This window comes from Mustela nigripes, chromosome 17 (assembly GCF_022355385.1).
Source record: "Mustela nigripes isolate SB6536 chromosome 17, MUSNIG.SB6536, whole genome shotgun sequence".
NCBI classification, from domain to species: Eukaryota; Metazoa; Chordata; class Mammalia; order Carnivora; family Mustelidae; genus Mustela; species Mustela nigripes.
In genome coordinates, this window is record NC_081573.1 from 25,205,002 (window position 1) to 25,227,268 (window position 22,267).

The 22,267-nt window shown below is 41.1% G+C and overlaps 1 protein-coding gene across 1 annotated transcript; it reads left to right on the top strand.

Annotated features, from left to right (window-relative positions):
• The first annotated feature begins 18,128 nt into the window (after positions 1-18,128).
• On the top strand, positions 18,129-18,910 carry LOC132006156 (small ribosomal subunit protein uS3-like). Its single transcript, XM_059383882.1, is given in 1 exon segment — positions 18,129-18,910. A coding segment is annotated over 1 exon segment (678 nt). The 5' UTR covers positions 18,129-18,139; the 3' UTR covers positions 18,818-18,910.
• Positions 18,911-22,267: the final 3,357 nt, after the last annotated feature.

Genomic DNA, 22,267 nt, shown 5'->3' on the forward strand with positions numbered 1-22,267 from the left:
GAAGAAATGCTACAAGTTATAAAAATCAGTTAGTCATGAAGGGAACCATGGGAGAGAATTCAGATCGACTGTATACCCTGCTTCCTACAAAGTATTAATCTTTATTTATTTTTGAATTCCTCTAAAGGGAATCAAACACAATCAATGAGTCGGGCCCCATTTGGTTCTCCTTTCCTTTCTGGATCACCCACTCGAGATGAAGCAAAAAATGCTCCAGGGAGCATGCCCACGGTCTGCACCATAACTGAAAAAACTGCCTTCTTTGGCTTTCCCGGGTGTGCGTGTGGCAGCTTGGGACAACATCCAAATAGATGTGTAAGAAGAGTAAGTAGGTAAATGTACTTCAGAAGGAGATTCCAACTGCAATTTTTCTTTTCATCACAGGCTCTTTCCCAAGCAGTGCATCACTCCAACTTTGAAATTTGTCTGCGCACAGACTGCTTGAGCTGCTATTTTAAAGTCTTTCCAACTAAAGCCCTTTGTGGCTTGTTTATGTTAGATATTAATGGGGCTGACTGCAGGATGCATTTCTGGGTAAAAATTCCCACCAATGAATGTAATGGCTCTGGGGCCTGAAAACTAGAACTTCTGTGTTTTTTTTTTTTTTTTTAAGATTTTATTTATTTATTTGACACAGAGAGAAAGATCACAAGTAGGCACAGAGGCAGGCAGAGAGAGAGGGGGAGGCAGGCTCTTTGCCGAGCAGAGAGCCTGACACGGGGCTTGATCCCAGGACCCTGAAACCATGACCTGAGCCGAAGGCAGAGGCCCAACCCTCTGAGCCACCCAGGTGCCCCTCTGGTTTTTACTATAAAGCAACTTCCTACAAATTACTTCTGTCTTCTATCAGATGCCAGCCAGGAGCACAGCAGTGGCGGGAGCCACAGCAGTGACTCTTACCAAGACGTGTGCAGAATTCTCTCTAAAGCTTTGCCATGTTGGTGTTTTTCCACATGTACTCGCCTGGGTGCTGAGATCTTTGAGTCTCCTAACAAATTTATCCATTCATTCATCCAGAATTATTGGTTGAGCACATTATAGGCACTAGGGGTCTAGAGACAAATAAGACAATTGAGGTCTCTGTCCTCAAGGAGCTTATATTCTAGTGTGCAGAAACAGAAAAATAAGCAAGAAATATAGCAATGTCTGAGATTGATGATAAAAAGAAACAAAACCAGGACAGTGATTGGAGAGTTCTGGAGGGAGCAAGGATATTTTAGGGAATATCAGGAAGTCTTCTATGAGCAGGTAGCATTTGAAACAAATGACGGGAAGGACCCAGCCAGGTAAAGATTAGAGAGTGAATGCCAATGTCCTGGGGCAAGAGTGAGTTAGTTGCATGCATAGAACAGAAAGAAGTCCAGGATTACTGGACTGGAATGAACAAAGGGGAATAGGTAGATGTGAGGTTGAGGCAGGGCTGGAGCTGGATGTTGTACAACCTGCAGGCTTTGGCTAGGGGATCGGTTTTCTAAGTGCAGTGGGAAGACATTGGAGGGTTTTAAGCAGTGAGTGTTGGTGGTGACATGAATGCATTGGAGGGAAGAAGAATCTGGGGGACTCATTGCTGGATCAGACACAGGGATAGCCTCTGGTAAGGCCAAGCTCAGTTGATATTGTGCAGCACCTAAGCCAAGAGACAGAGACACTAGCATTCACCAGACCACCCTCCAACCCCTTGGCCCTGGTTAGCCACTTGGCCTATAAGTTGAGACTAGCTTTAAGACAAGGCAACTAAAAATCAAATGTGCCTTTAGCTGTATATTTAATCAGTGCCCTCCATCCTTTCCAATTTGTTGTGGCAACTTATATTGGATTCCCGAACTCAAGTGCTATTTCTTTTTAATGAAGAGGGTCTGGCCTTAATTAAGATGACTGGGCCACATTTACAGAGTTAACATTCTACCTTCGAAACTGCTGCCACCAAATTGCTGAATGCCTGAAGCCAGCCGTCCACCTCTGAAAGCGGCTTTCCTCGTGCCTCCCTATCAGGCAGGCACCTAAGGGCTTCGAGGGACCTCTTGTTGAAGTGCAGGACAAGGCCCTTCTGTGACATTTGTCACGGTTCTTAGAGGCAGAGAATTGCCAATTAGCCACATAGGCTGCTTTTGGAATCCAGTTCAAACATCATTTCCTCAAAGTGAACTAAATTATAAATTTTTTGCTGATTGTAGATAAGAGATAGGAGCATTTAAAAATATATTGCTCTTTTCCAGAGGAGGAATACAAATCTTGACACTTGAAAAATAGCAGCAACCAACCATCATGATGTTTTTCCTATGATATGCAGGAACAAATCTTTATGTTCTTCGCAAATAAGGGTAGTGTCTGGGTCAGAGTGGAGTGTGGGAGGTGAAAATGACTTTGTGATGAATTTTGGTCCCACTTTATTCTCTGCCTACTTGTGATTTCAACTCCCACTAGTGTTTTCTAGTAAGCTAATACTGAATTATAGCATTCTTTTCTTTAGCAAGGTCTCTTGACAGAACTAAGGCAATAATAATGGGGGGGCAGGAGGAGGAAATGGATCTTTAACCAGCTTTTATGTCTGTGATAGATGGAGAGAAGAAAGCACGTGGTTAGCTTTGAGTGAAGCCCAGGGACAGGGCCTGCTAAGAGGTCTGACAATTTTAAAATCTATTCCGCACATTAACAAAAATTAATCGTCAAATTGTTTTCATAATAGTCCCTCAGAAGCAAGACATGATTCTGCCTATTTTTCAGGGAACCAGCAAGGAGGGTTGGGTGGGTAAACTCTCTCACTGCATTGGAAGATGGACACAAGAAGAAAGGACAAGGAGTCAGATGGTAGAACAGCAGAAAACATCTCTCTCTGCATATCCCAGGAGTCTTTGCTTGATGAGGGTGGAAAAGGTGCTTGCTGGGGGCAGCCAGCTAAGGAAAGCAAGAGATGCTCCAGGAGGGCTTTAGAACCTTCCCTGCCTCTATCCAGAGGGACTTTCTCATCCAGCTGCCCCCTTGGGTTCATTTTCCACCTCGAGTAGCCCTTTAGGTAGAAAGCCATCCTCTCCAGGAGATTCTTGCTAAATGCATGCTCTAGGCTCTTGGGAGCACATCAGTTACCTGCACCGACATGGATTCATCACACAAGGTGCCTGGCAGCAGGGCCGAGAGATAATTTCCACCCATTTGCTCTTTCATTCTCATTTCCTCTTTGTAACCTCTCCTCTCCACTCCTCCAAGTACCTTTTCCCACCAGCTTTGCAAGTCCGAGTTTTGTCCTTTAGGCCCGGCTTGCCTACAAGCATCATATCCAACCAGTTCCCCTCTTGTTCAGAAACATTTCTTGAGTCCCCACTGTTTACAGAGTAGGGTTCAGACTTCTGAAACTGTGTATTGGGGAAAACCCCAAAGCTGTACTCTGCAACCGGCTAGCTCTCTGCTAAGGGGAGAGTCATGCATCCCATTTAATTCAGAAGCAGGGTTGTCAAGACGACATCCATCCCTGTGCCTATGGCTATGGGTGCGGATGCCAGAGAATGTGCATCTCCTTTTTCCATGTTACAGTCTTCAGATTTGTTGGAATGTCAATTTCACGAACACATCTGGGCTTCTCTTTGGTGTTTACCCATTTCCAGCTAAATTCTAAAGGGATGTAGGGAGAGAATGCACAAACACAGTATGCTGAGTTGTTTTCTGCCACTGTTTGAGGCTCCGGTCTGTGAAATAAGCAAAACAATACTTAGCTCAGTGGCTCATAACATGAAAGTGACACCCTGTCGTATCTGGTCCCAACATTTCATTTTATTTCCCTCCCCAACCCCTCTTACAGCTGTGTAAGCTCAGCAGTGCCTAGAAGGGTGCCTTGTATATTGGAAGTTCTCAGCTCTCTGCGTGAGGTCAAATTGCAGTCAAATTTCAACCCTGGACCGTCTTCTCCCGCAACATGCCCAGCTCCCCTCCAGTCGTACAGCCATACTGGCTCGGCTGCCTGGGGTCCGTCTTGTTCTGCACACCTGGCTGTCTCTGTCCTTCATTGTTTCTTCATTTTGTTTTTCTGTGCTTGTGGACTCTTTTTTTTTTTTTTCTAAAGATTTTATTTATTTATTTATTTATTTATTTATTTATTTTTAAAGATTTTATTTATTTATTTGACAGTCAGAGATCACAAGGAGGCAGAGAGGCAGGCAGAGAGAAGGGGAAGCAGGCTCCCTGCCAAGCACAGAGCCCCAGTGTGGGACTCGATCCCAAGGACCCTGAGATCATGACCTGAGCTGAAGGCAGAGTCTTAACCCACTGAGCCACGCAGGCGCCCCAAAGAGAGAATGAGTGGTGGGAAGGGGCAGAGTTGAGAGGAGAAGCAGGCTCCCCACTGAGCAGGAATGTGCTTGTGGACTCTTGAGCATGGGAAGAAACTTGATTCTCATGAGCTGTTGAGACCTTAAGAAAATCAGCCCCATTTTCCATGCCTTCAGTAAAGAGATTCCTGCTCATCCACACACTCTTTGGTTTCAACTTCCTAACAAAAAGGAGTTTCTTCCTCAAACACGCTGTCACCCTCGCCCTAGTTCCACCTCTGACCTTGGTGTGTAAACTTCCAGAAATCAGCCTTTCCACGCCATGGTTGGCTCACTTACAAAATGATGCAGGAAGGGGTTGAAACGCTCCCCAATCTCCATTTCCTAAACCTGGGGTTTTTTTCCGTCTCCTTGTCTGTGCCTCATGAGAGAGGACCAGCACACTGACAACAGCCTTTTTGTTAAAGCTCTCACTGAATCTGCTTCATGACATTGCCGGGGCAGAAGGAGCAGCACCCCCAGCCGGTGGCTGAAGTTGAGTCTCTCAACTCTGTGGCTGGGTGGTAGTCGGAGCGCCCGGGCTGTAAGCAGGCAGCAGCCACCGGAGCTGGCATGGCACCGTGGCCTGGGGGAAGGAGCTGCAGCAAGTGCTTTGGATTGTTTTCTCTGGGCGTCTTGTGGTCTTGCTCTCACACCGAGACAGGCCCCGTGTCTTTCATCTATGTGAACACAGAATGTGGACAAAAAAGCCATTGAGAAAGGGCCACTTGGTGAGCACGTCAGCCCTCACGCTTCTGAGTAGTACTGGAATGAAGGCTCCTTTGCTCCTAGCCCAGATATGCTTTATCGGATGGACACTGTGTCCCATCCTGACCCTTCCATCTCCGCACTGTGGGTGAACTGCGGTGCTTTTTACTTTTGAGTGGTGGTCTCACGCATAAGTCCTTTTTCTTATTTCCAGCTATTCTTGTAACTCTTTTCAAAGTTTTCCGTGCTCCTCTGGTCTGGGAAAACTTAAACTGATAGAGATGGCACCGTACTAACATGATTCTGATGTCTTTTGCTCACTTTGCATTGTCTTTCCTCGAGGTCTCTCCGTGAAAAATCAGAAAATGCATCTCTCCCAGTTTTGCTGTCCTGCTTCTTTTGCTCGATTAACACAGAATGCTCTGCCCAATGAATGGCCTCAGCGGCCAGCCTACCATCCTTCAGTGGGTTTCTTGGGGGAGTGGGGAGTAATGCCACAGCAATTTAATTTCATCTCTGCTCTCCAATTGGATGTGGCAGATGGCCGGCCCTGGGAGCCAGTGGATCCAAATGGAGTCTCTTGCAGCACACCCTGTGTTCAAGGTTCATCTTGTTCAAGGGTACGGTGCAAAGAATGGAATCTTAATCAAAGTGAAAGCCATAGGTGATGAGGGCTTCCATTTCCTCCAGCTCCACGTTCCTCTGCCTCCAGCCCCAGCCTCACTGTGAGCACAGCTCTGCCTCTGAGAAAACAGCAACAACAACAACAACAACAAAAGGCAAAAACCATCAGACCAGATTTCCTACCCAATCCCTCCTGCCTGGTTGAGTTTGGGTGGTAATTCCCATTTAATTACTGCTTTATCACCATGGTGGCACATGCTTCTCACATCCATTTGCTGGAAGTTGGTTTAGCTAAAGCTCCCGTCTTTAGCTTCTCCAATAAAGGGCTGAGAGGAAATTAAACCAAGGAAGATAATGTAATTAGTAATAATAGCCATCACTGACTGAACATGCTGCGGGTCAAGTAATATGCTAAGTATTTTGCATGAATTATTACTTAATTTATTCCTCATTGGAACTTTATCAGGTAGAGGGGAGTATCCCCATCTTAGTGATGAAGAAACCAAGTCTCAGTGGGGTTCAACAGCTTTGTCAAGGTCATACAGCTATAAAGTCATAACATCAGGATTCAAACCCAAGTGGGTTTGCTTCCAGAATCCATGCTCCTAACCATGTCTCCGTTCTCTGGGAAGAGCAGAACCCAAGACTTGTATTCTCAAATTGTCCAATGACATTTTCTTATTCTGCATCTTCTCTCTTGCCTGTCTATATGCAAATGTTCACCCACTCTGAACTCCAAGGTCAGGTCCCCATATGGATGGTTAAGAGTAAAGGTATCACATGCACTGAACACTTTTTCTACGTTGTGTCAGCCACAGAGCAGAGATTCAGAAAATGCTTGTTACATTCTTAAGAGGAATCTACATGGATCCTTGATTTTTATTTATAAAGAGACATTTGGATGTACTGTGATTTATTTATTTCACATACTGTGAAAGATGCCTTTTGAAAGTCACTTTATCAAAAGTAAGAATGGTGCTGCTGGTGAATGATATGGCCAAAGAGGTAAGCTGTTTTCTTTCAAAGATTTATGTTTTAGTAGCCAAGACAAGCCCACCCAGCTTGGTCAGCCTAGAGGGTGAGAAACAATGAGAGGCCACGTGTAACTTCACAATGAGACATTCCTGAACATATTCACATTTACCTTCTTGGGCCGAGCCACATCCTCTGCTTGTGAAGACCCTGCAGGAGAAGAGTCTCGTTTCACTTTTACCCCTCATACACCTAGGACAAATTGAACCCTTTGTGGTTAGAACCTGTTCAAGTCCTGGGGCTTCCTTCTTCAGTTTATTTTTCCTCCTGGTTTTCCTGGGGCTTGTTTCAAGAGAGGCTTGAGAAATCATGCAGTGTAATTGGATGATTGGTGTACTTTAATTAAGGCAGCGAGATGCAATGTGCGGCACATTTCAGGTTGATTGCAGTAAGGCTAGGTGGTTGTCTGCTAGATAAAGCTTGGAGAGGCTTATTTTAATAGCCCGCAAGGTGAAATTGCCATCTGTAGGTTGGTCTGTGCTATTAAAACTATGGGGTTACATTTGTATGTAAAAAGTAGTGAGACCTCTGAACGATCACCCCTTAATCTAGCCCCATGTGGGTCGTGTCTTAATGAATAATGATGATGGGTTCCCTGGTAGTTGGGAAATGCTCATTGCATGGAATTAAATGATCTCCTGATAAATTTTAAATCAGTCTGGTTTCCTTCCAGCCCTCATAGCTGTCCTCTCTAATCATGTAGTTTGTGCCTAGTTGAATATTTAACTAATTTTACTACTAGATTAGTAAGAGCAAAATTCAGGATGTTAAGAAGGAAAGTATCCTTAAAATTCAACATATTCCTAGCTCAGATGTAAATTACTTTCAGATTACTTGGCATTTTGGAAAATGTGCTACAATTGTATTGAAAACCAAATGTGCAAAGATAAAGTTTTCCTTAATCTTAAAAATAAAGGCTCAGAAAACTTGGGAGTATAGATAATTATAAGATATGTGCATGGCTAGACTGGAAGCAAGTGCTATTTTATCACGGTGATACTTATGCATCCAGATGGCATCCCACAGAAAGCTTTCTAAGAATTGCTATTCACGAGAACTTATCAAGGATGCTTTTGTTGTGTGTTCCTGATTCACTTGTCTGGGTTGCTCTTGTCTTGTTGGTAACACTTGGGACTATTTCTTTCTCTGGGAGCTCACCTGTCCCAGATTGTGTCAGCTCAGAATAATGTAAAGAAATGACAACAGTGACCTACTACAAGCTATCTCTCAGGAGACAGGGATGATTCCTTGAGAGAAATATAGCACTGTCCTTGTGTGTGTATGTATGTGTGCGTGTGTGTGTGTGTGTGTGTGTGTGTGAAACAGAGAGACAGGTTTTGAAAAAATACCTCTAAAGTTGTATTTAATAAACAAGGTCCTGCATACAAGTGGCCAACAGATACATGAAAAGATGTTCAACATGATGAGATATTACACATGTTTGGATGTCTCTTACCAAAAAGACAAAAGGTAGCAAGTGTTGGTGAGGATGTGGAGAAAAAGAGAGCCCTTGTACTCTGCCAGTGGGAATATATATTGGTACAGTCCAGTGGAAAACAATATGGAGGCTCTGGAAACAACAACAACGACAACAGCCCAGAATTACCAACACAATGATTCAACAATTCTATAGATTACCTCAATGCTCGCCATAAGTATAGTCACCATACAATGTTATTACAATATTAGTGACTGTATTTCCTATGCTGTACTTTTCATTTCTGTGACTTATTTTTTAAAAGATTTTATTTATTTCTTTGACAGAGAGAGCACACACACAGAGAGAGGGAGAAGCAGGCTCCCCACTGAGCAAGGAGCCCGATGCAGGGCTTGATCCTGAGATCATGACCTGAGCCAAAGGCAAACACTTAACAAAGTGAGCCACCCAGGCGCCCTTCTGTGATTTATTTATAGCAGCAAGTTTATACCTCTTAATCCCCTTAAGTTATTTTGTACATCCTGCTCCCACCCATCATCCCCTCGTCTCTGGCAACTACCAGATGTTTTCTGTTAAGAGTCTGTTTTGGGGGGGGCACTTGGTGTTTCAGTTAGTTAAGTGTCTGACTTTGGCTCAGGTCATGATCTCAGGGTCCTGGTACTGAGCCCTGCCTGGAGCCCCGAATGGAACCCAGTGTGGAGCATTGGGCTCCACGTTCAGCAGAGACTCTGCTTCTTCCTTGCCCTTTGCCCCTCCCTCTGCTTGTGCGTTTGTGCATCCTCACTCTCTCTCATGTAAATAAATCTTCGAGTCTGTTTTTTGTTTGTTTGCTTTTTTTAAATTGAAGTAGGATTAACATACAGTGTTATATTAGTTTCAGGTGTATAATAGAATGATTCAATGATTCTATATGTTATTCAGTTCCCTTTCACCTATTTCATCCATCCCTTCTGGAAATCACAAGTTTGTTCTTTATATTTAAGAATTTGATTCTTTGGGGTCTCTTTTTCTCTTTGTTCATTTATTTTCTTACTTTCCACATGTCAGTGAATGATATGATGGATGAACCTGGAGAACATGAAATAAGTGAAATAAGTGAAATAAACCAGACCTAGAAGACAGAATCCTTGTGATCGCACTTGTAATTGGGAGTCTAAAATGACTCACAGAAACTTAAGACTAGAATGGTGGTCGCCAGGAGTCTGGGGGGAGGAAGAAATGGGGAGAGGCTGACCAAAGGGTACAGATTTTCAGTGGTGCAAGATGAATAAGATCTGGAGATCTAATGTACTGCATGGTGACTATAGTTAACGATAATGCATTGTACACTTGAAATCTGCTGTGAGAGAAGACTTAAGTGTTCTTCCCACACACAAAAAAGAAAAGGTAACTATGTGGTAATAGATGTTGATTTTGATTGTGGTGATCATTTCATAAGATTCAGAGGATATATCAAAACATCAAGTTACAGGGGCGCCTGGGTGGCTCAGTGGATTAAGCCGCTGCCTTCGGCTCAGGTCATGATCCCAGGGTCCTGGGATCGAGCCCGGCATCGGCTCTCTGCTCAGCAGGGAGCCTGCTTCCTCCTCTCTCTCTCTCTCTCTGCCTGCCTCTCTGCCTACTTGTGATCTCTGTCTGTCAAATAAATAAGTAAAATCTTTAAAAAAAATCAAGTTACACACTTTAAATAGATAGTATTATTAATTATATCTCAGTCATGCTGTTATAAACAAACAGGGTCTTTTGAGGTCTACTTGATTTCTCCTGCCTTCCCTGCCTTCCCAGTTCACAATGGCTCTGCTGAGCCCTAACTCTGGTAACTGTTACCATTTTCCTTCTGAACTACGCCTTCTCAGCCTCAGATTTACACACTACTCTTCTCAAGTATGTCCATCTTGTCTCCCTAGCTAGCCTCTTAGCTCCTTGACAGCAGTAACTACACAGGAAATGGCTTCTCTACCTCTCATAATACCTAGGACAAAGATTCATACAGATGTCATGTATTTAGCTTGCCGGCCTCATTATTAGGAGGGAAAAGAAAGCAACTTCCTTTGTCTTCTATTTACCTTACTAAGTAAGGCTGATGTAGATCTGGTTCTCCATATGAATCTTGCTCATATTTGGGCTGCTTCTTATTATAAGCAGCCCCCAACCTTCCTTAAAGGCTATGATGGCCTTAAATTGGGATTATGTGGCTGGTTTTATTCCTTAACAAATTCAAGTTAGCTCTAAAGGCTAGGAGGAGTTTGCAGAAATCTGGTTTTCATCCTGTATGACAGGGAGCTACATGCAGATAATTTTCTTTTCTACAAAGCTGTCTGCTCTTAAAGATTGAACACCACTCATAATTTGTTAGAGGAGGGGGAGGACCAAGTCTGTTGTGCATGTGCTATCTTCTAATCTTTTAAATGCTGACTCTCTTTCTGTTATTTTGCCATTTGAGCTCAATTTTAAACTGGTTTTCAGAACTAGCAAGAATATTGAAAGAATATTGAAAGTAGTTCTTCTCTGAAATAAAGAAAACAATTCAGTTTTTTTTTTTTTCCTGAAAGAAAGAAAACAGTTCAGCTTTCTTAGGAAGCTTGCAGAAAACCTTAAGGTATGTAATGCTACTATTATTTGGGAAATCATACTAATTTTACAAGATGGACATACCTAAGAATAATGATGTGTAGATCAGCACTGCCAACGGGTATGGTTCAGATGGTAATTCTTACTAATTCATAGAAGTTATCTAAATCTTTTTTTTTTTTTAAGAATTTATTTATTTATTTGACAGAGAGATAGCACAACAGGCAGAGGGAGAAACAGGCTCTCAGCTGAGCAGGAAGCCCTATGCCAGCCTCAATCCCAGGACCCAGGAATCATGACCCGAGCCAAAGGCAGATGCTTAACCAACTGAGCCACCCATGTGTCCCGGAAGTTATCTAAGTCTTATTCAGTATATTAGTGTTATTCAGAACATGAGCCATTGTTCACATTTAAATTTAGTTTCCAAATTAAGATGTTCAATAACATGGGGATGGAAATATAAAAGGAGAAGTGGTGGTGATACAATTAGGAAGTAGATAGAAATCAGTATCAGATACCAATCGCTAGGGACAGCCTCCAAAAATGCACCACCTCCAAAGAGCTGGCTCTGTTTCTGCTCAGCTTTTTGACCTAGCTAAGTAATTCAATATCACCAATATGGCCCAATGGGGGAACAAAGTCTTTCTAGTTTAGCTTAACCATTTTCTAACTCCTATAGACTCAATTTCTTTAGAAATTTAACATCGATGTTGAAATTCCCTGGGCTAGATATGTCAGGTATTATTGCTTTGCAACAAATCACTCCCAAACAAATTAGTCCTTTATGTAACTCATGATTCTGTGGGTTGGTTGGTTAGTTCCTTTAGTCTGGTCTGGGCTTGCTCATGCACCTTTGGCTCCTTTGGTCAACTATGGGTCAGAGAGTTGACTGCAGATACTGGCTGGGACTTTGCAAATGTTGGGAGTCAGCTGGATGCCAGCTAATTTAAGAAGGCTTTGGGTCGTCTGCCAGTTCAGATAATCCAGCTTGCTCCCACTGCAGTAACAGGGATCCAAAGACAGAGAAGCTGTGCACAAGGCCTCTTGATGCTTAGGTTCAGACTGGTACAGTGTCACTTCTGCCCATCCCATTTGGGCAAAGGGATTCACCAGGCCAGCTCAGATTCGAAGGGTGATGTATTAGACTCTAACTCTGGAAGGTAGGAGCCACAAGTCACGTTGCAAAGAGCATGGATACAGGGAGGGTAATGAATTGTTAGTTTGGTTTTCATTTGCAGTTTATCACATTGGGAGAATTTTATACATATACAGATACAAACAAAAAATCTTATTTTAGCTACTGAAATGTAGGGGCAGTGATCAGAGTACAAAATTAGGTGTCAGAATTTAAGAAGATGTTTTTCCTGTACTCTAATTTTAGGTGTCCATTTCCTCAGGATTTGACCTTGGTTATTTTGTTGTTGTTGCTCTCTCTTCTCATTTGACTGCATTTTCAAAGGACCGGGTTTTTTCCTGATGCCTGAGATCATTGAAGATGCAGGTCTTAAATATGTATTTAGAATCTTTGTACTGTGTAATTGATTACTTTTGGCTATAATAGTTTATTTTTCTAAGATGTTTATACTCAATGTTTCTTTACACCATTTAACAAGGTCCTGTCTTCTTATTTAGTACCAACAAATTAAATATGTTTTTGAAACATTGTTCTGGGTGAAAAAAAAAATCTGACAATATTTGTGAACCTTCAATATGCAACTTCTATGAAAGTCTTTTTTTTTTTTTTAATTTTTTATTTTTTATAAACATATATTTTTATCCCCAGGGGTACAGGTCTGTGAATCACCAGGTTTACACACTTCACAGCACTCACCAAAGCACATACCCTCCCCAATGTCCATAATCCCACCCCCTTCTCCCAAACCCCCTCCCCCCGGCAACCCTCAGTTTGTTTTGTGAGATTAAGAGTCACTTATGGTTTGTCTCCCTCCCAATCCCATCGGCTTAGCGAAATAAGTCAAGCAGAGAAAGACAACTATCATATGATCTCCCTGATATGAGGAAGTGGTGATGCAACATGGAGGCTTAAGTGGGTAGAAGAAGAATAAATGAAACAATATGAAAGTCTTTTTGATTCGATTTGATTTAATTTAATTTAAATTCCAGTAAAGATGCAGTGCAATATTAGTTTCAGTGTACGATACAGTCATTCAACACTTCCATACAACGCCCCGTTCTCATTCTTAATCCCCATTACCTATTTCCCCCATTACCCCCCCCCCAAGAAGAGTTTGTTTCTTAGTTTGCCACTCTCTCTGTCTTTTTTTCCCTTCACTCCTTTTTGTTTTTTTCTTAAATTTTACATATGCGTGAAGTCATATAGTATTTGTCTTTCTCTGGCTGACTTATTTCACTCCGCATTATACTCTAGCTCCATCCACATCGCGTGCCTTGAGACTGCAGGCCGGGGGTTGCCAACTCACAGACCAAGGCAGATACAGTCTGACTGAAATCCTGGGTGTGTTCTCTCAGAGCCAAGAGGGAGTGGGGGAATCCTATGGCAGACCAGCAGTTCCTGACATTTACCTCATGGTAAAATCACCGGGGGAGCTTTGAAAAAAAGTGTCCAGGCTACCTTCCAGACTCATTAAAATAGAATCTCTGAGAGTAGGAAACAGATACTTGTATTTTTTAAAGCTCCTCAGGTAATTTCAATGTGTAACCCTCTTTATGAACAAATGAATTAATCCAGGATGTCTCAGTCTTTGATATGTGGACAAATGACCTGGAAATTCAGATTCAGATTCAAATTCAGATTCATCAGATCTAGGGTGGGACTGAGATTCTGCATTTTTAGTGAGTTACTGAGTGATGCCAATGCCCATTGGTCTTCAGACCATACTATGAATAACAAAGAAGATCTAAAGTCAAGATCACAAGTAGCCCACAGATAGTTTTGTGGGGTTTTTGTTTTGTTTTGTTTTTTTGGTTCATCTATTGCATAGTTAGACACAAATTGAGTCAAATGAGAGATTTCTCATAAAAATTCTTATTTCTGATTTCTCATGAAAAAAGTGTAAGCTCTCACAACACAAGCTCTGCATTTCCACAGACTAATACTGAAGAGCAGCTGCCTTTGCAAGGGATTCACCAAGGGAGGCTTTGAAGTGCTTTGCTCTGTGCTTGTTTATGAATAGGATAAAAGTGTCTTTTCCCATATGGACTGGCAGAACGATATACAACACACAAGTGCACATGTGTATGCTCCATGAAAGCAAAACCAAGCAATTAAATGGGAAAAGGTGAAAGGAGAGGAGAAAAGGAATAATTCCTTAAGACTTCGAAATGTTTGTTAGTAAGGACACTATTGGTTGCCTCAAAAGCCAACTTGGAGCTATTTACAGTGGGAAATAAGTGAGGGGGTAATTTATTATATAAATTACCAGCTCATGGATACACGATGCAGCTGGGTTTCAGAAAAAAATAGGGGCACCTGGGTGGCTCAGTGGGTTAAGCCTCTGCCTTCCTCTCATGTCATGATCTCAGGGTCCTGGGACTGAGCCTCATATTGGGCTCTCTTCTCAGCAGGGGGTCTGCTTCCCCCTTTCTCTCTGCCTGCCTATTTGTGATCTCTCTCTCTGTGTCAGATAAATAAATAAAATCTTTAAAAAATATATATAAAAGGAATAAACCTAAAGACATGGATGTCACCAAGGCAGAACTCTTTGCCCTCATCTTGGCTCCCCTCTTCACAACTTTCTCATTCCATCAGTTCTATAATTCATCTGGTCTGAGACATGGCCACCAGCAATAACTGGGTTGACATGCTGGGGGTCTTGCTATGAGTCGCAACCCATCTTCCCAAAGAAGGGATTATGACTGGTTCAGCCTGGAGGATGACTAGAGAGTCTTCTGCTTCTCTAAGGAAACTTACTGCATTTGAATAGGAAGTTGAACCCTCCCAACGCAGAGAGGGAAAACTAATGCTCTGGAAATCTAGTGTGACCCCAACCTGTCCTGGGGGACAGAGGCATGAGGATAGACATGAAGGTCTATGGACTCCTTCACTCAAGAGCTATCTTTGTCCTTTATAAAAAAGAAACCCCATTGCAGACTCAACTATAAGGATAACAATAATGTTTAAGGGGGAAGTAAGGGCAGCACTTAGCCAGCTCCACTGATTTCTCCCCTCCCTAGAACATACTGCAAAGCAAGAAAATGACATAAAGTTGTCAACTCTTTCTAGCCCACTACAGGCCAACTTCTGTTATGAGTGTGACAGTGTGGGTGACATTAAGTAAATAACTCCCAGAAATCATCTCCAGAAAGGAAATCAGGGAAGCCCAGTCCAAAGTACACAAGGTGGAGATGCTCCTGCTGAATTTCAGGAGAGGAAACTAGGTGAAATGTGAAAAGGGAAGAGAAAAGAAAAATGTTAATAAGCCAGGTTATTGAGGAACCTGAAAAGTGGCTCATAAGAGGGTGCGTTTACTCTCCTATAATGAGATCTGGGATTATCTGTAAAAACATTTAACTCTGATTGTTTTAAAGAGAAGAGATAAAATGTTTAATATGTGGCACCCTGGAGTGTGCCATTTTTCCTTATTTCAAATGATAATTCTAATGAAACACCTATAATGTGTAAGACATCAAGTCTTACAGCTTCCCATCAGAGAGTGCAATTTAGAACAACGGCACAGATGTTGTATATTCAAATACTAGGTGAGAGCAGATTTGAGGATTAGAGGAATAAAGTGCCTAATATAAGACTATCTGAATACTCCCACCTGGCCCTAGGACTCAGCTGTCTGACTTTGATCAAGATGTTTCATAATACCTAAGACCAAGTACTGAGTCTACCATATAAGTAAAAATATACCCTAAGGCTCTTTCTTGGGATCTGAAAAAATGTGATTGTACTAATAATTGTAATGAGTCATTGGGCCCAGACCAGTGGTCCCAGCCTGTTGCCTTACGAGGCTGAGAAAATGCACATCAATATGTAGGGAGGAAAAAATGAAATCCCTTTTGTCCCAGGGTAAAATCTTCAGTTAAGCTTGTCAGGGGTCCTCAAGCCTATCTGTTTGTGTTTGGCTGTATTGAATCTATAGGTAGTGGCCATTCTCTCTGGAAAGTTAAAAGTGGTAACCTTTCCCCAAATAATCTCTATTTAAGTTTAATCCCTACAAAGGCCTGGAAACTTCTCCTGGCTCCGTTTCTTCTTTTTTTTTTTTCTTCTTCTCCCCTTCCTTCCCTTTCTTTACTTAGAATTAGGCCCTGTAACAGTGCATTAAAATAAACCTGAGTGGTACCAGGTGGTACCAGAAGAATTTATTTTCATTGAGGCATGGCTTCTTTCTACAAGGAAGAGTATTCAGACAGCTAAATCCTGCTTGGTAAGGTCTCCAAAATGAGAGCAGGAAAAGAACTACCTACCTCTTATTATCTGGGCTGACTTTGCTGGCTCTCTTCCCTTAGCCAGTGCGTAGGACTCTGCTCTATTTGGCTTAAACACTCCCTCTCCAACAGGCCAAACTGCCCTTTCATTTATGCTGATTACACTAACATTTGCTCCACATACTTTCCGGCTATTCCAAGTAGGTAAATTCCAGCAATCTCCAGCTTCTGCCTTTACACATGGTGATTTTCAAGAGTCTTTCATGGAAGAGAAAACTTCTACCTTCCCCTGGCAGGAACTAGGTCTTTGTACCCTTCTGAAGAAATCAATGGATGGAGAGACAGTTTGAATCACTCTCTTCAATAATGATTTCTTAAATTGTCCATAAACTCAGGATCCTTGTGACTTCTGAAGTAGTGAAAGCTTTCAAAAATGGATCTAAAAATATTTCTTTTTATCCTTCATCTAAAGAAAAGAACAAGGAAATGACTAATCACATAAAAAGAATAGAGAAAAACCAGAAAAATTAGGTGAAGAGAATATCTATAAATAGATATGAAAGGATTGATGATGTGTGGTAAGAGGGAGCAGTAGGAGTATGGTAGGCGGGGTATTCTAATAAATGCTCAGTAAATTTATGAGTTGGGAGACAGAGACACAGGTGAGGTAAAAAGTTCTAGAGGCCTTAAAAGCGAGGATGCCTATGAAATAGATGATGGTGAGAAGTAAAAGCAAAGATCCCACCTTATCGTGGTCATGTAGAAACCACGCATGCCATGGGGCTGCTGCAATGACTCAATTAAAATTAGAGTGAGATTTAAGCTGAAAGCCCTAAACACGATGAAAAAAGGGATATTACATAATGATAAAATGAAATACGTCACTTAATCTCCACTTTTTTAATGTTTTTCCAGGTTTCTTATAATTGATCTCTGGTTTCATATCATTGTAGTAAAATTTTATATATATATATATATATATATATATATATATATATATATATAATTTCAATCTTCCTGAATTAATTGAGACTTGTATTACAGTCTAACATGTGATCTATTCTTGGAGAATGTTGCATATGCACTTGAGAAGAATGTGTATTCTACTGTTTTGGGTTGGAATGTTTAGTATAGTTCAATTATGTCCGTCTGGTTTAATGTGTCTTTTTTAAAAGATTTTATTTATTTACCTGACAGAGAGTGCACAAGTAGGGGGAAGGGCAGAGGGAGAGGGAGAAGCAGGCTCCCCGCTGAGCAGAGAGCTTGATGTGGGGCTTGATCCCAGAACCCTGGGATCATGACCTAAGCCCAAGGCAGATGCTTAACTGATATAGCCACCCAGGAACCCCTTAATGTGTTGTTTAAGGTGGATATTTCTTATTGACTTTCTGTCTAGATGGTCTATCCATTGATGTGAGTGGATATTAAAGTCCCCTACTATTATTGTATCACTGTCAATTTCTCCCTTTAAGTCTTTAAATATCTACATTACGTATTTTGGTGCTCTTCTGTTGGTGCTTATATATTTATAAATGTTATGTCTTCTTGTTGGATTGATCTCTTTATCATTAAGTAATGGCCTTCCTTGTCTTTTATTACAGTTTTTGCTTTAAAGTCAAATATGAGTATAACACCACCTAGATCCCATCCAGAATACCTTATTATATTTAGTCATCATGTATCTTCAGGCTCCTCTTAACTGTAATCATTCCTCAGAATTTCCTTGTTTTTGATAACTTAGACCATTGTTCATTTACCTGTTTTATTTTTTGGTAACAGCCTTACTGAGATATAATTTATATACCATACAATTTATATACCATTTGAAGTGTACAACTCAGTATTTTTTTAATATGTCCAAAGAGCTGTGTAACCACTGCTATAATCAGTCATCACATTTATCACCCCAAAAAGAAACCCTATTTTTTTTTTACCCCCTCAAACTTCCTATCCCTTCAGCCCATGCAACCATTAATCTACATTCTGTTTCTATGGATTTGCCTTATCTGAACAGTTCACATAGGTAGAATATAATATATGGCCTTTGTTGTTGGTTATTTTTACTTAGCAAAGTGTTTTCAAGATTCATTTATGCAGGGCGCGCGGCGGCAATATGGTGGTGCAGATTTCCAAGAAGAGGAAGTTTGTCGCTGATGGCATCTTCAAAGCTGAACGGAACGAGTTCCTCACTCGGGAGCTGGCTGAAGATGGCTACTCCGGGGTTGAGGTCCGAGTTACACCAACCAGGACAGAAATCATTATTTTGGCCACCAGGACACAGAATGTTCTTGGTGAGAAGGGCCGCCGGATCCGAGAATTAACTGCTGTGGTTCAGAAGAGGTTTGGTTTCCCCGAGGGCAGTGTAGAGCTTTATGCTGAAAAGGTGGCTACAAGAGGTTGGTGTGCTATTGCCTAGGCAGAGTCTCTGCGTTACAAACTCCTAGGAGGCCTTGCTGTGCGGAGGGCCTGCTATGGTGTGCTGAGGTTCATCATGGAGAGTGGGGCCAAAGGCTGTGAGGTCGTGGTATCTGGGAAACTCCGAGGACAGAGGGCTAAATCCATGAAGTTTGTGGATGGCCTGATGATTCACAGTGGGGACCCTGTTAACTACTACGTTGACATGGCTGTGCGCCCTGTGCTGCTCAGACAGGGTGTGCCTGGCATCAAAGTGAAGATCATGCTTCCTTGCGACCCAAGTGGTAAGATTGGCCCTAAGAAGCCCCTGTCAGATCATGTGAGCATTGTGGAACCCAAAGATGAGATACTGCCCACCACCCCCATCTCGGAATAGAAAGGTGGGAAGCCAGAGCCTCCTGCTATGCCACAGCCAGTACCCACAACCTAACAGGGTCTCTCCGGCAACTGGATCTGGAGAATGGATTTCAATCCGCAAAGACCTTTAATAAAATCTTTGAGAAAGAAAGAAAGAAAGAAAAAAGATTCATTTATGTTGTAGCATCTATCAGCACTTCATTCCTTTTTATGGCCAAATAACAATCCATTGCATGTATATACCACTGTTTGTTTATTCAGTCATCAGTTGATGGATATTGGGGTAGTTTCTTTATTTCTTTCTTTCTTTTTTTTTTTTTTTAAGATTTTAGTTTATTTATTTGAGAGACAGAGCGAGAGCACACATATGCAGGGAGAAGGGGCACAGGGAGAGGGAGAAGCAGACTTTCCATTGAGCAGGGAGACCAATCTGGGACTCCATCCCAGGACCCTGAGCTAATTGACTCTATGTCATTGGTAGCACTTCCTGTCAACAGTAAGCTATCAGCAGCTAAGTTTTGGGGGAGTCCAACTTATACATAGATTTCTGGGTGGGCAACAAGCTTAGCATACCTAACTCCCATATTCAAAAGTCAACTGTATTTTCAATGAACAATCTGAGCATAAAATTAAGAAAAAAACCTATTTACAATAGCATAAAAAAGAATAAGATACTTAGAAATAAGTTAACAAAAAATATGTAAGACTTGTACATAGGAAACTATATGAAATTGAAGGAAATTAGTAGTAGTATTCATAATCATCATAAAGTAGAAACCACCCCTAGGCACCTGGGTAAGCAACTGCCTTCTGCTCAAGTCATGAGCTTTGTATCTTGATAAAGTCCCAATAGTTCATTTTTGCCCTTGCTTTTTTTGCCTTTGGTGATCTTTCTAGGAAGAAGTTGCTACAGCTGAGGTCAAAGGGGTTGCGGCCTGTGTTCCCCTCTAGTGTTTTAACGGATTCCTGTCTTACATTTATTCTTTCATCCATTTTTGAGTCTGTTTTTGTGTGTGGTATAAGGAAATGGTGCAGTTTCATTCTTCTGCATGTGGCTGTCCAATTTTCCTAACACCATTTGTTGAAGAGACTGTCTTTTTTCCATTGGACATTCTTTCATGCTTTGTCGAAGATTAAGTGGGCATAGAGTTGAGGGTCCATTTTGGGGTTCTCTATTCTGTTTAATTGATCCATGTGTCCATTTTTGTGCCAGTACCATGCTGTCTTGGTGATTACAACTTTGTAACAAATCTTAAAGTCTGGAATTGTGATGCCGCCAGGTTTGGCTTTCTTTATCAATACTTCTCTGGCTATTTGGTGTCTTTTCTGGTTCCATACAAATTTTAGGATTATTTGTTCCATTTCTTTGAAAAAAGTTGATGATATTTTGATAGGGATTGCATTGAATGTGTAGATTGCTCTAGGTAGCATAGACATTTTCACAATATTTGTTCTTCTATTTCATGACCATGGAATATTTCTCCATTTCTTTCTTTCTTTTTTTAAAGATTTTATTTATTTATTCATGAGGGACAGAAAGAGAGACACAGAGTGGGAAGCAGGCTCCCCACTGAGCAGAAAGCCCAATGCAGGATTCGATACCAGGATCCCCAGGTCATGACCTGAGCCGAAGGCAGGCACTAAACCATCTGAGCTGCCCAGGCACCCCGTTTTTCCATTTCTTTGTGTTTTCCTCAGTTTCTTTAATGAGTATTCTTTAGTTTTCTTAGTACAGATTCTTTGCCTCTTTGGTTAGATTTATTCCTAGGTATCTTATGGTTTGGGATGCAGTTATAAATGGGATGGACTTCTTCATTTCTTTTTCTTCTGTCTTGTTGTTGTTCTGTAGAAATACAACTGATTTCTGTGCATTGATTTTATATCCTGAAACTGCTGAATTCCTGTATGAGTTTTAGCAGTTTTGGAGTAGAGTTTTGGGGTTTTCTGTTTAAAATATCATATCATTTGCAGAGTGAGAGTTTGACGTCTTCTTTGCTGATTTTAATGCCTTTTATTTCTTTTTGTTGTTTGATTGCTGAATTAGGACTCCTAGTACTATGTCGACCAAAAGTGGTGAGAGTGGAGCCCCCTGCCATGTCCCTGACCTTAGGGGGGAAATTCTCAGTTTTTCCCCATTGAGAATGATATTCGCTGTGGGTTTTTCATAGATGGCTGTTATGATATTGAGGTATGTGCCCTCCATCCCTACACCGTGAAGAGTTTTGATCAAGAAAGTATGCTGTATTTTGTCAAATGATTTTTCAGCATCTATTGATAGTATCATATTGTTCTTGTCCTTTCTTTTATTAATTAGTATATCACATTGATTTGTAGATGTTTAACCAATCTTGCAGCCCAGGAATAAATCCCACTTGGTCATGGGAAATAATCCTTTTAATGTACTGCTGGATCCTATTGGCTAGTATCTTGGTGAGAATTCTGCCATCTATGTTCATCAAGGATATTGGCCTGTGATTCTCCTTTTTGGTGGAGTCTTTGTCTGATTTTGCAATCAAGGTAATGCTGGCTTCATAAGATGAGTTTGGAAGTTTTCCCTCTATTTCTACTTCTTGAAACAGCTTCAGAAGAATAGGTATTAGTTGTTTTTTAGTAAACCTGGTGATTCACAGACCTGTACCCCTGGGGATAAAAATATATGTTTATAAAAAATAAAAAATTAAAAAAAATTAAATTAAATAAATGTTTGGTAGAATTCCCCTGGGAAGCCATCAGGCTCTAGACTCTTGTTTATTGGAAGATTTTTGATTACTACTTCAATTTCCTTACTGGTTATGGGTCTGTTCAGGTTTTCTATTTCTTCCAGGTTCAGTTTTGGTAATTTATACGTCTCTAAGAATGCATCTATTTCTTCCAGATTGCCTAATTTATTAGAATGTAATTGCTCATAATATGTTTTTATAATTGTTTGTATTTCTTCAGTGTTTGTTGTGATCTCTCCCCTTTCATTCATGACTCTATTAATTTGGGTCCTTTCTCTTTTCTTTTTGGTAAGACTAGCCAGGGGTTTATCAATCTTATTAATTCTTTCAAAGAACCAGCTCCTAGTTTCATTGATCTGTTCTACTATTCTATTTTTCTACTGGTTTCTATTTCATTGATTTATGCTCTGATCTTTATTATTTCTCTTCTTCTGCTGGGTTTAGGCTTTATTTGTTGTTCTTCCTCCAGCTTGTTTAAGTGTTAGGTTGTGTACTTGAGACCTATCTTGTTTCTTGAGAAAAGCTTGTATTGCTATATACTTTCCTTTTAGGCCTACTTTGTTGCATCCCAAAGGTTTTGAAAAGTTGCATTTTCATTTTCATTAGTGCCCATGAATTTTTAAAATTCTTCTTTAATTTTCTGGTTGGTCATTCATTCTTTTGTAGGAAGCTTTTTAACCTCCATGTATCTGAGTTCTTTCCAAATTTCTTCTTGTGATTGTGCTCAAGTTTCAAAGCATTATGGTCAG